The sequence below is a fragment of the Orycteropus afer genome, unplaced genomic scaffold, assembly GCF_000298275.1.
Source record: "Orycteropus afer afer isolate SDZICR_OR568_19922 unplaced genomic scaffold, OryAfe1.0 scaffold00175, whole genome shotgun sequence".
NCBI classification, from domain to species: domain Eukaryota; kingdom Metazoa; phylum Chordata; class Mammalia; order Tubulidentata; family Orycteropodidae; genus Orycteropus; species Orycteropus afer.
In genome coordinates, this window is record NW_006921762.1 from 1,410,516 (window position 1) to 1,424,999 (window position 14,484).

Sequence of the window (14,484 nt, forward strand, 5' to 3'; positions counted from 1 at the left end):
TGTATTGAATAGATGAACTCAGAGGAATTTATGAATAAGTTATTTTGAAGTGGCTGGTGGGAATCCCTTCATAATAAATATTTGGAGGAATGTGACAGTACAACTAAGGCTTCATGGTCCCATTCATCCTAATTCTCACCCAGAAGTGAAGAGAAGCTCTGAGTTCTCCTCAGAGGAAGACCTATCCACCCTATCCACAGCACCCCCAGTAGAGTTGCATGTGTCTTTGCTGGAATCCTTTGCTCACTATGGGGCTGAGGCTTATGCATCTTACATAAGCCTTTTGGGGGGAAAATGGCCTCCTGCCAAAGCAGTGTCCATTTTCAGATTTCCATCCCCCAAGGGGTCAAAGCCTTGGGTTTTATGACCCTGGCAGTCATTTCTCTTCCCAATCTCCCCTCTTAAAATTCTTTCTGGTTGTTACTAGCTGCCAGCATGTCAGCTCTTACTCATGGCAACACCTGCACCATCTCCATGATTGGTTGCAGATCAGACCATTGTGATCTATAGTGTTTTCATTGGCTGATTTTTGGAAGTAGGCCACTAGGTCTTTCTTCCTAGTCTGTCTTAGTCCGAAAGCTCTGTGGCAACCTGTTCAGTATCACAGCAACAGGCAACCTCCACTGACAGCTGATGGCTGCACATGAGATGCATGGGTTGGGAATTAAACTTGGGTGTCCTGCATGGAAGGCAAGAATTATGCCACTGAAACACCACTGATTTTAGCTTGAAAATGCTTAGCTGTCTCTTTTTAGCTTTGTAGGATTGTGCAGAGCCCTGGTGTCAAGGCACAGGTCTCAGAGGCTTTCTTGTTCTTTAGTTTCTCTTGCAGATTCTCACAACTCCATGCTGTGTGCTGCAGGCAGATCTTGAACCCAGTGCTCTGGCTAAGAGGATGAGGGCCGATGGGGAAACCGTGGTCCTGAAGAATGTGCTCATTGGTGTCAACCTGATCCTTCTGGGCTCCATGATCAAACCCTCAGACTGTCAACTGGAAGTCACCACAGAAAGGGTCCAAAGACAGGCGGCAGAGGAGGAAGGCAGCGTTGCCAACTACAGCACATCCAGCAAAGAGCAGCCCATGGTCTTCAACCATGTGTACAACATTAACGTGCCTCTGGACAGCCTCTGCTCCTCAGGGCTGGAGGCCTCTGCTGAGCAGGAAGCGGGTGCAGAAGATGAGACTCTGGCTGAGTACACGGGCCAAACCTCAGACCACGAGAGCCAGGTCACCTTCACTCACAGAATCAACCTCCCCAAAAAGGCCTGCCCATGTGCCAGCTCAGCCCAGGTGCTGCAGGAGTTGCTGACCCGAATTGAGGTGCTGGAGAGAGAAGTGTCAGTGCTGCGGGACCAGTGCAACACCAACTGCTGCCAAGAAAGTGCTGCCACAGGTAGAGTCTAGGGGACTTGCAGTGGTCTCAGGAGGGAAAAGAGAGGGTTGAGGAGGGAGGGAGTGTGAATGAGAGGAAGCAATGCACCTGCAGAGAAATCTGGCATCTCTTCTCACACTCCACAAAAAAAAGTGCCCCAGTCTATAGTCTCTGTTAATGTCTCTAAGATCTAAATGTGGTCCTTCCCTGGGGATTCAATTCAGGGATTCTCGACACAGCTCAGCCAGTTTGAAATACATTAACCTGATTTGGGGGGGGATGAGTCAGGTAATGGTACATCAGTTCAGCAGAGCAACTTCTGTAGTGAGCAAGGAATTTGATGTCTGTCTTCATTCATCTTTGGTTTTCACAGGCTGCTGAATTGATATCTATCCATGTTAACCTGAGGGACTAGAGAATACAGGCGCTCTGTTCACTTAATCGCAGCCTTTCTGCCACCTGTGTAAATGATAGTCATTAAGGTCTCAGAGGGCTTGTCCCCATCTTTTCCAGCAAGATGGAAGATTTATCCCCTGGCCCCTCCACCCCTCTGCATGCACACAGACACACACATACACATGCACATGCACATGCACACACACACAGCTTATCCTGAAAAGCCTGAATGTTCAGGGAATTTTCCTCTAGCCTCACCCACCCCTTAACTAGTAACACTTATGAATTATTATTTTTACCTCTTTGAGAGAAGTGATTAAGTCTTCAGAGCCAGACTTCCTATGTTCAAATTCTGACTCTGCTACTTACTAACTTTGTGGACTAAGTACCTTCCTTTCCTCATGTACAGAATGGTGGTAGAACAGAACAGTTATTAAATACAAAAGGATCTATTCAGAAGAGAGCATGGCTTCTAGTTACACTGTATGAACAAAGCTATTATCAGTTGACCCACCATTGAGCAGAAATTGAGGCTGTCCCCTTTTGTGCCCTCAGTTTTTCTCACCGAAAAGGTATCTCAGACTCATTTAGTTCCATTCTTCACTAACCAGAGGAATTTTTTCTTTATTAACTTGGGTTCAAGCTTTCACTCCTGTAGGCTCCAATATCTCAAGGCAGGAAGCATGCAGGAGGTGTTGGGAATGAAACTTTAACAGAACTTTGGTGACCAGCATCTCCAAAGAGATATCAGACCCATTCATCCTGAGGCACCAAAATCATAGGAAGTTTTTGAGTAGTGAAATATTTCATGGATTTTTCTCGCCTTCTTCTTTCCCTCATAAGCAAGCCATAAATAAACAATCTGAGGAAGAGAGGAGAGAGTCCAGTCATTCAGTTTCTTGTTCTCCGGGAGAATTGTCAAGTCAGTTCACCTTTTCAATGGAGCTTGGAGAACAAGGGATGTCATAGATTTCCATGGACTGGAACATTTTGTTGCTCATGAAGCTAAGTGGCTTCTCTAAATGGGCTTTTTACCAGCCTCCCACCAAGCTCCTTGGCAAACATGACAAAAATCTACAGGGAAGAACTATATTAAGCAATATCCATGTGGTATCATTTCAGGCGAAGGGGGGCTGTGTGAAGTGGCAGAATTAAACAAGAATATAACTCACTTACCTTCATATCTCAGGGTCAAGTGCAAAGAAGGATGCTGAGCAGGTACTCAGTTTATATTTGTTTTAAAAGTTTGTTTGATTCATGCTTACTGAAAAACTCACTGCGATTGAGTCAATTCCAACTAATAGTGACCCTCATTGGCTTTCTGAGGCAGTAAATCTTTACAGAAGTAGATTGTCCCATCTGTAAATTAGCCACTGTAGCTATACTATGGTAAGGGCTAGGACAGAAATATGCATTGAATTCTAAAGGGTTGCCAGCCAACAGTAACTAAATGAGACTGAGGTTCCAGGAAGCCTTTGAAATGACCCTGGTCCTGAGTTTTGATGAATGAGTAGAGTTTGTTAGGTAGCAGAAAGGAGAGGGAGTAAGGTGGGTCTGTAACACAGGACCTTCTTCTGTGGAGCAGATTCTGTCAGTGCTCAGCCTACATCCCCTTGATCTCTTTCACTCCCACAGCCAATACTTGGGCAACTTTGCCAGAGGGTTGTTCTCTGGCTACTAGAAACATCTTACCTGCTGAAAAGAGAATGGAAGGGCATGGGAATTTACATTCCTCCAGGACAGACCTTAACCCATAAGGAGGTGTGGCCTGCATTATTTCTAGATCCCCCCAGCAAGACTGAACCCAAGTTACCCTCAGCAGAACTTTCCTGATAATGCACCCTGATTTGGACCTCTTCCCTTCCCAATCTTCTCCATTTCCTTTCCTACCAGTCCACTCCCACCACCACCACCACCTCCAGGATGCTTTCCAATAAGTCATTTTCACACAAATCCTCACCTGTCTACTTCTAGACACCTGGAAGGTGAGCTCCTGACCCGGGTCTCATTCATCTTTGTCCCAGTACTGTTCTAGGCACAGGCAAGCCATATTAGGCCATATTAGGTGAAAATACTTACTAAATTAAATATATACCAAACTTAATTCCCACAAAAACAAGTCTGATCAGAAAGCAAGGTCTCTGCCCAATGCTCTGCATGCACCATTGCACAGGAGATGTCCCTGCTGCCCTTTGACCTTCTCCTTGACCATTCCAGGACAACTGGACTATATCCCCCACTGCAGTGGCCATGGTAACTTTAGCCTCGAGTCCTGTGGCTGCATCTGCAATGAAGGCTGGTTTGGCAAGAACTGCTCGGAGCCCTACTGCCCCCTGGGCTGCTCTAGCCGGGGAGTGTGTGTGGATGGCCAGTGCATCTGTGACAGTGAATACAGTGGGGACGACTGCTCCGAGCTCCGCTGCCCAACAGACTGCAGCTCCCGGGGGCTCTGTGTGGACGGGGAGTGTGTCTGTGAAGAGGCCTACACAGGCGAGGACTGCAGTGAGCTGAGATGCCCTGGAGACTGCTCAGGGAAGGGGAGATGTGCCAATGGTACCTGCTTATGCCAGGAGGGCTACGTTGGTGAGGACTGCAGCCAGAGGCAGTGTCTGAATGCCTGCAGTGGCCGAGGACACTGCCAGGAGGGGCTCTGTTTCTGTGAAGAGGGTTACCAAGGCCCTGACTGCTCTGCAGGTAGGAAGGGGAACTCTCTGGGGTGTTTGGCAAGGGACGCCCAGCAAAGCAATTGGAGGTGGGAAGAAGGGTGGCAGGGAGGTTGATTTTAGGGAAAATAGTTCCCAATTGAGTTGTACTCATTTGCTTTCCAAGAGAGCTTATTTCATAAGCCAATCACTATATCAACAAGGCAACTTAAAGGTGAGGAAAGATAGGAATCAGAAAAAGTCAAGTTCATAAAGCACCGTAACAAAATCAATGGCTGTAATGATAACCTTCCACTCTGCTTGGGTAGTGGGGGAGAGGGAGAGTCAGGTCATGAGATCACCTTATGCAAGGCCTTTTTCTAACTCAGAGGGACTCTGAGAGCTCCATTTGCCCAAAATCACCTCCCTCGCCTATTGCTGCGTTCCAGCGACACCTCCTTTTACAATGCTTCTGTGTGTGATGGTGCATAGTCTGTGAGACACTCTGATTATCTTGGAGCTTACAGATTGCGAGGTGTTCTTAATTCATGAAATTATCTAGTGTGCCCACATGAAGAAAAGCATTTGTAAGCAAGGAATTAAATAAAAACAATAATAAAATATTAAAAGCATCAAGCACAATAAATACCTAATAATAATAGTAGGAGCTCTGGTAGCATAGTGCCTAAGGCACTTGACTGCTCACCAGAAGGCTGGTGGTTCAAACCCACCAGCCACTCCTCGGAAGGAAGGTTGGGCAATCCTACTTCGGTAGTGATACTGCCTCGGAAACCCAAGGAGGGGTCGCTATGAGTCGGGGCCGACTCGACGGCAAACAACAACAACAACAACAATAATAAAATAAAAGCATGAAGCAGCAACTCACATTCTAACAATCAGTACAGAATATCTGTTCTAACATCTTATTTTCAGATTATTATATAGCACATTGGAACCAACCCCACAGATAGTCTACACTGTGGTAAACTGATAGAAAGGTGATGTCTTAAAATGAAGATCCAGATCCAGCAGTGGGAAAAATACCAATATATCACTGATAATTTTTTCCAAAAAAACATATTATTTTCATCATTTCTTAACTGCTCATCCTCTTCTGACTAAATCAATGAGAATTGCTCATACATATGTCTGTGTTTTTAACAAAACACATTAAGCAATTGATCCTTTCCATTTAGGGCCCAATCTGTAATGATAGCTTCAGAATGACCATTGAGAAGCTTTAAAATTAAAAAATGACAACAAACAAAAACATGGATAGACCTTCTGGGTGGTCAATTACAGGAATTTTCTGATCAGTCTTCTGATATAGGTTGAAGAGAGACATAAGAGAGAACTCCTGGGAAGCCAATTTCACCAGTATTTTGTTCTTCAGAATCATCGATGGTTTCCACTTAAATGGCAGGCTATTCAAAGTCAAGGTTCCTGCACATGTGACTTCAACTTGAATTCTCCCAGAAGATCAATGGCAATAACAAAGAGAATAACAAGAAGAATGCATTGCTTAGGGGAAAAAAAGTTATATTCCTGAAGGTGTTTTTTTTTTTGTTTTTGTTTTTTTTTGGCCATATTCAATTATCTCACTGAGTTGAAATATCTTTCTAAAAATATAAGTAGTTATCATAGCCATTGTCCCAAAGGAAATAGACATGAAGCGTCATTATTTCTGAATCCCAAGTCAGTAGGCAGTTGTTGGAGAAGCCAGACTGAAGAATGCTCCTAGTTCCCACCCAGAGGATGAGATAGTCCAAAGAGACTCGATGAGGCCTCATCTGGGGGTGCTAGGGATCATTTGGGCCATCATTGTATTATGAGTATTTGAAAGCACACATGCTTCTTAATAAAGTTGATCATTATTGGACCAGACATACCTGTCATGTTCTTGACTTGCTTTTCTACAGAGGGGGGTCCATTTGCAAACAGAATCTTAATCTGATCTAGGGTCCAAACCAAATTGAAGATAAACCTTCATGGTCACCTCAGGGATGACCCAGCAGTTACTAATGTAACTACAACTGGGTCAAGCGCAAACAAGGAGCACATGTTTCCTCTGAAACGATACCTCTGTGCTGTCTGAAGAAGGCTGCTGTAGGTCCAGCAAAATTACTTTACAGGCTCCCAAAGTGTGTGAGGAAGGACAGTTGTGTAATCTCCATCTGTTTCTATAGCAACCCTGGAGCCACCAATCATTGCAGGAGGTCTGCTCTTAATGCCTGCCTTTTAAATCAAGTGCCACGGGTCTCTACCAGAGAAGAATCTAGGTCATTATCTAAAGTGCTACTTTGCTTGTTCTTTGTGAGAAGGCTGTAGGATAGGAAGCTATTCATCCACTGTTTGACATTTCTGGCTAGGTATACACACTATAGCTCCCCTTGCCTATATGATTGAGGAGAGGGGACAGAAATGGATAGAAAGGTGAAAATATGGGGGCCCACAAAATACCTCTTCATTGGTCATTCTTTTCTCTTTGGCAAGGCCATGAAAAATAGCTGCCCACTGTGAGGATTTAGTTCTGAAGTCCCCTAGGTGTCTAGAGCGTGAATGCAATTGAATAGTGTTGGCAAGGCCACTGTATTTGACTCCTAGCCTTGGTCTTTGTTCATAGTGGGCCATGGGACACAATGTCAACCAGTCTGCCTGTGTTCTTTCACATGTAAATAAATAGAACGAAAAATTCATGCATATGAGCATTTAAAATATGCCTTAGAAGTAAGTTACTCTGGGCTTCTCATTTTAAAAACTAAAAGAGCAGTAGTCCAGACAGACAGAGATTTTTCCCATTACCAGATATCTAATTAATGATAGGAGCTCTGGTAGCATAGTGCTTAAGGCACTTGACTGCTCACCAGAAGGCTGGCGGTTCAAACCCACCAGCCACTCCTCAGAAGGAAGGTTGGGCAATCCTACTTCCATAGTGATACTGCCTCGGAAACCCAAGGAGGGGTTGCTATGAATCGGGGCCGACTCGACGGCAAACAACAACAACAACAACAAATTAATGATGGAACAAGATGAGAACCCTGGTCTCCTACCAACTTCTAGCACACTTTAATCTTCTCTGGGATGCTAAGTAGAAAAGAATTGAATAATAAGAATGTCAAAGCCACACATATAAAACATTGACTTTTGATATGAAAGCTGAGCCCTGTCACATGATAAAAAATTAGGTGTTAGAGATGGAATAGAGAAGCACATTAAACCATTTGTCTGCATCTGCCCCATTGAAGGTGGTTAACGTGGGAGCTGGCCAGTGAGTTGGCCAGAACTCTTAGTGAATCAGCAGGATAAAAGAACTATTGGAGCAGGGTATTGAAACAATCCAGAAAGCTGTTCACTGGACTTCAGTCAGACTGTAGAGATTCATCACTGTCAGCCTTCTGACTCTGCCAGGCCTACAGCCAACCCAACCTTTGGCACCTGAAATCACTTGCTCTTTGGAGCAAAACATACCATAGAACTAATTCCAACAGTTTTCTCCACACAAGGGTAAAATTTGTATAATATCTAAAGAGTCAACGATGTGGCATCTTTGCAGATAAGCAAGTCTGCTTCTTCAAGCCACAATTCAGTCCATTTTATCATATCAGTCCGCTCTTTACCAATATCCCAAAGTTGGAACCCCAAAGAATGTAAGACTAAGAGTACTTTTGCACCCACTGTAAATGCATTGAATCAAGGCATATAGCTTTTTTATCATTTGATTCATAGTTCAATTTTATTTAGTAGTATAATAATTACTGTCACTCACTGTACGCTGTTAGCTACTGTTGAGTTGGGCCCCAACTCATGGTGACCCCATGCACAACAGAACAAAATGCTGCCAAATCAGACCCAGGTGTCCTGCATGGAAAGCAAGAATTCTACTACTGAACCACCAATGCCCATGCACACAATATACACAGCTACTGATACATTTAAGGGCAAGTGGTAATGGTCAACTCCATTGAGACATGGCTCACAAAAGCACTTCCACCGCGAATGACACCAGTCACTGCTTTCTCAATCAGAGGCAAAGACCATGTTTAGCACTAGGCTTGGTTCCCAAGCCATGTTGACATGACAAAAAAAAAAAAAAAATTCTGCACTTCTTTTGGTACTTCAAAATTCCAGAGTGTTCTGCTCATATCACCCTTCACTGCCATTATTGGCTTTATTTTGTGGAAGAAAGAACCAAAAAGGAATATACTGACCTACTTCAGATGCCCTGAGAGTTGTTACCAAACCAAATTCACTGCCACCGAGTTGATTTCAACTCATAGCAAGCCCCTTTGGGTTTCTTAGGTGGTAAATCCTTATGGAAGTAGATTGCCCAGTCTTTCTTCCATGGAGTGGCTGGTGGGTTTGAACCACCAACCTTCTGGTTAGCAGTCAAATTGCTTAGGCACTTGGAAGGGCCATTTCTGTCATTATAACAGCAGAAGTCCTACACAAGAAACTTGGAGTCAGTGTGTATAATTACTATAAGAAGGCACTAAAGAACTTTTTCCAAAGAGGTTTTTTTGCTTCAGGAAAAGCATCAGTCTGGAGATCACATCTTATAAGATAATCTGACTTATTCCCTAATAGAATTTAGTTTGGAGGACTGTTTGTAAATTAAATTAAACACCTGGCACAATCTGTAAACTGCTCTAGAAATTGAATGGAAAAGAACATCAAACTTAGAAGATTTGGGTTTGAGAGTCAGTTCTGCTATAACCCAACTCCCTGACTTTTGGCAAGTTCCTTTATCTGGGACTCAGTTTCCTCATTTGCAAAACTGGAATACTCGTATCTACCTGATCTATCACGTAAGATTACTTCAAAGATTTTTTTTTTTTTGATTCTAGTAAGATGGTATGTATGAACACATTTCTCTGAAAAGCTATGCAAATGTAAAGCAGTATTGTATTCTGGCTAAGAGGTTCTAGAATCATTCTGCCTGCGTTCAAGCCCTAGGTTCTATGTTTGTGGGATATATGACTCAGTTTCCTCATCTATAAAATAATAATAATAATAATACCTATCCCATGGTGCAAAGGATGAAATGAGATAATCCATGTAAGAGTGTTTAACATTGTGCCTGGTGTATAGTATGCGTTCAATATTATTATTCAAAATATCAGCATGTTCTGTATATATATAAAAAAAAAAACAACTCATTGCCCTTGAGTCAATCCCAACTCATAGCAACCTCTCCTTGGGTTTCTGAGATAGTATCTCTATGGAAATAGGTTTCACAGTCTTCCTTCTGAGGAGTGGCTGGTGGGTTTGAGCCACCAGCCCTCTGGTTAATAGTCAAATGCCTTAGGCACTACATCACTATATATATATATATATATATATACACACACACACACACACACACACACATTAGCTCTTTTCCCTTGGTCAAAGAGTCACTTTGTATACAATATACAATAATATTTCTTTATTTATAAATAAATAAATAAATATACAGGCTGCTCCAAAGGTTCTTAGTATAGTTCTAAGCTTTCATAATCTGAGAATTATAAATGATACCAACTTATAAAATTTGAAAATGTAACTATTGAAATTTTATTCATACTTATTTAATTTTGTAAAGTTAAAAAAAGGAAATTTTATGTTTTCTTTCAGTCAGAATTTGCCATCATTTGCAATCAGAGGAAGCACTGGTTTCTAGACTGTTATATACAATGAATAATTTGGGGCAAAATCAACCAAAATGTTAGCACACTAACATACATTCCTAATTTCTATTCCATGATCTTGGATCAAATTAAATGATTTCATTTCTGCCATTGCCATGGATTTGAAGGTGCATATGTGTGCACGACAGAGCCAGCAGGCACTTTCCAGTCACATGGTTTTGTGAAACTACCTCGCCTACCTTGTCCTACTTACCTGTAATGGTGAAAAGAGTGAAATTACCCAGAGGAGAAAACAATGGCAACTTTTTTAGTCAAAGCCTCCATTCCATATCAACTTATGCTAATTATTTATGACCATTCAAATATTGACCTAATCTTTTATTTAATCTGTTAGCAGGGCCAATTATAGAGACACTGGAATTAATTAGCCTCCTAATTGGTCTTAAAAGTTCAGTTATTTAAGGCACACATTGCTGCTAAAGGTAAGGGTTAAAATGAAAGGTTATTTCGATGAGGCTTAGTCTTTGGAAATTCTCTCAGTAGGTTTTGAGAAGTAGGACAAGAGAGAAAAGCAAAGCTTAATACAAACTAGTTGAAGACAAATTATATTTCTTTCAAAACTTAAACAGTCTCCTTTTAAAAAGGAAAATGCTATAATAAGAAGCTATTAAATGTTTTTATCCAGTTGTGGTAACTAGGACTTAGCGTTTTGGCTTCTTATATTTTGCAAGATAACTAACAAAACAAATCCCATTGCCATTGAATTGATTCCAAGGCAGCAATGTTATCAGACAGAGTAGAGCTGCCCCATAGACTTTCCAAAGCTGTAAACCCTTACAGAAGCAGATTGCCACATCTTTCTCCCACAGAGTGGCTGGTGGGTTTGAACCACCAACCTTTAGGTTAGCAGCCACTTTAACCATTGTGCTGTCAGAGCTTCAAAAAGATAACTTAGAATGACATTTTATTTCCACTTGCCAAATTAGATGATGGTTCCCAGAAGGACCTGGTGATGGTAACTTATTTAATTCCCAAAACTCTTGGCCAGAGGTGTGTTATTAAATATAAACAACCGGTTTTATAAAGAAGAAAAAATTGAAAGCTCTCATTTGTAGTATTTGCCAACCCAATTGTGTAAATACTTCCTCCATGGCCAATTTCATACTGCCAACATGACATCATTAAACATGGAGTTGGGGAGAGATGTATAATTATACGATTATATAGTCTTTCCATCACACAAATACAAGTAAATTACCTTAGTGAATAGATTATAGTAATGTATAGTGAAATAATTTGGAAGTGATGTGTTCTGAATATTTTGTTATTAATATAATTTACTAACTCATGAGTTTATATAATTTAATCTTTAATAATGGCTGTGTTTAACAGCCATCTTGCAAAATCTCTGAAACTTGAACATTCAGCTTTCACGAGCCTGTAGGAGTTGGCTCCAGCACACCACTGGCTATGGCCCATGGAGATAGGGGAAAGACGAGAACCTGCCCACAAAGGGAATCACTAATCTCTCAAGGCCACTGAAACCCAGAAGTAAGATATAGACATGACACGTGGGGTGAGATGTGTAGAAACAAAGTTGAGTCCAGGATAGGGAAGGCAATCCGCTGAGCTCATGCTATCTGTGTATTGCCTCCCGGTAGTTGCCCCTCCAGAGGACTTGCGAGTGGCTGGTATCAGCGACAGGTCCATTGAGCTGGAATGGGACGGGCCGATGGCAGTGACGGAATATGTGATCTCTTACCAGCCGATGACCCGGGGGGGCCTCCAGCTCCAGCAGCGCGTGCCTGGAGATTGGAGTGGTGTCACCATCACGGAGCTGGAGCCAGGTCTCACCTACAACATCAGCGTCTACACTGTCATTAGCAACATCCTCAGCCTTCCCATCACTGCCAAGGTGGCCACCCGTACGTACCATTTCCCCTTCCTGCTTCATTTTTCTTTTCCCCTACATGAGATCATGGGCATTCATGATAGCAGTGTCTTTTCTTAATTCTTCAAGGATGCCTGCAATATCACTACTTTTGAGGAGAAGGCCTTCAGATGTGACCCACTTAGGAAAGGGTATGTCATTAAAAAAGGAACTTCCTATTAACAGAGTTTCCAAATTCAGGCAGCTACCACAAATTGTAGAGCCAAAAGAACAAAAAGCGCTTTGATTATTGAGTCTTGTCATAAGCTAGACTCTGATTAGAAATCAAGTAAAGTATGACACATATCTGGATGTTCAGTCTAGTCAAATTTTCAAAACCAGGAGAGGTGAAACAGGACATATAATAAATAAGCAATGGTATGTTGCAGATTGTAAATGTATAGCAGAGTGGGGAGTGGGTTGGGAATCTTATTTAAAAGCCAGAAATGACAACATCCACTTCTCCTCAGAGAGAAGTAGCATAATTTCTTCATGGTCTTTTCTTTAGCAAAATATTTTGACAGCTCATTATTTAAAAAATAATTTATTTTATATTTGTTGTTGATGAGTTGGCAGTCCTTTTGACTATAAAAGTTGATGTTCCAGAGCATAGATTAGAAAGATTCAGTAGGAAAAGAGGAAATAAAAGGTGAGAGAGAGAAACAGAGAAACAGAAAGCAAACTAAACTGTTCTCCTGAAGAAAATGAACAGCTTTTTGTTTGTTTTCAACAGGGAAAAAAAAATCCTGTAAGTGTGAATTTATATATTATATAAGTGTATTTAAACAGAGAAAAATATGAAAAGTTCCATACTAATTATGACTACATCAAAGAGTGGAGAAAGAAAAAGATAGGAAATTACTGTTTTTTCTTTATACATTTCTGAATTCTTAAATTGTTACAATGAGCCTCTATGACTTTAGAATTTCAAACACCAGAAGGAGGATCTGCAAAGAAATTTAGGCCAGAGAAATTTCTAGTGGTGAGGACACCATTCTACACCCTCACACCCCAAACATACTGCTATATCTATCATGCACCCAAATATTTCTGTGTTTTGTGGGGAACCTTGGAGGACATCAAGGAAAAAGGGCTGGGAAGAGGGAAGAGAACTTCCACAGGAAGTGAGCTACCGCATGACACAGAGATTTAGCATCAGCAAGAAATTGGAACAAGGGGTGACCACAGAAACATGGCCTCTTAGAATTCATAAAGCTCCTGGGTTAGTAAATGGGAATTATCACCTAACATAGGATAAGGGATTTGAACTCATTTTACATAAGTAAGTCTCAAATGAAAAGACAATTGGGTTACAAATGCCGTGAGAGTTCAGAAAAGGGCTTGGTCACCACAGGCAGAACGGACTGTTGAAGCCTTCATGGGGGTCCAAGAGCTTGAATTGAGCTTTGTAGTACGCTCAGGATAGGGAGAGGCAGAGAGGAAAGGGTTAAGAAGCCATTGTGCCCCCTTGCTTTTCAGGTAACAAAAATCCTGTTATAATATTGGACTCCGCCTATGACTGTCTGTTCTTATGCCTATAATTATCTGTTTATGTTTCACTTTTTTTTTTTAGTTCCTCTGGTGCCAGAGGACTAGTTTTAAATATCTGCTAGGATTGTGTAGGGAGGCTTTTCCCACCTTGCTCTGGGGTGGGACACAACCTCTAGTGCTTGGCCTGACTCCCAGAATCTCCTCTGATCCACATTCACATGCAGTGATGAGGTTTCCCTGTCCCGTGGCATTTATTATGCCAATTCAGGGCATTCCCTCAGGCAAGCTCCCAGGTGACAAGGACAAAATCATGTAAACTCACCTGACATGTCTTCAAGAGGGTCCAGGATCAGCCCCATCTTTCAACCATGAAGCACCAGGAAACTTCCAAACAGGAAGGATGAGAATCTGTCAGTTTTCCAATAGAAATATCCCACCAGAGGCAAAGCTAAAACGGGAACAGGCTCCCTGGGGAACTGAGAAAAGTCATGCTATCATATCTCAGGGCTGGTAATTGAAACTCCATTAGGACAAGCATACTTCCACTTCACTAAACCTATGCATGTGTATGTGTATGTGTATGTGTACGTGTATGTGTACATGTATATGTACGTGTATGTGTATGTGTACGTGTGGTTGGGCATGGGGAAAAGGCTAGGGGAAGAAAGAAAGGGAGGTTAAGAGAACAGAATTAAAAGTAAGAACAGCAAGGCAAAGGTGAGTAAGAAAGAGAAGAACAGTGAATGCAAGAGGAGAGGAAGAAGTAGAGAAAAAAAAGAAGTAGATTGAGAGCAGAATTCCAAGCATCTGGCATTGTCTTCTGTATGTGGCTTTACTTTGCTTGCATACAGGACATTAAAAATTGAGATTATCCTAGGCTTGGTTTTCCAAAAGAAACAAAATACTCTTAACACACATCAGATAATCAAGAAAAGCATTACAGTCTTCATTCTGAAGCTGGCTTGTTCCACAGCCCTCTGTGCCCCTCTTTTCCTGTGTGTGGAATGGGACCACTGATATTGTCC

At 41.9% G+C, this 14,484-nt stretch overlaps 1 protein-coding gene across 1 annotated transcript in view; it reads left to right on the forward strand.

Moving 5' to 3' along the window:
* Nucleotides 1-895: 895 nt before the first annotated feature.
* Nucleotides 896-14,484, forward strand: part of TNR (tenascin R) — a 104,634-nt gene continuing 91,045 nt past the window's right edge. The window contains exons 1-3 of the mRNA XM_007947087.2: nt 896-1,394; nt 3,987-4,463; nt 11,700-11,963. Coding sequence (XP_007945278.1) covers nt 896-1,394; nt 3,987-4,463; nt 11,700-11,963 — 1,240 coding nt within the window. The remainder of the gene's footprint in view (nt 1,395-3,986; nt 4,464-11,699; nt 11,964-14,484) is intronic.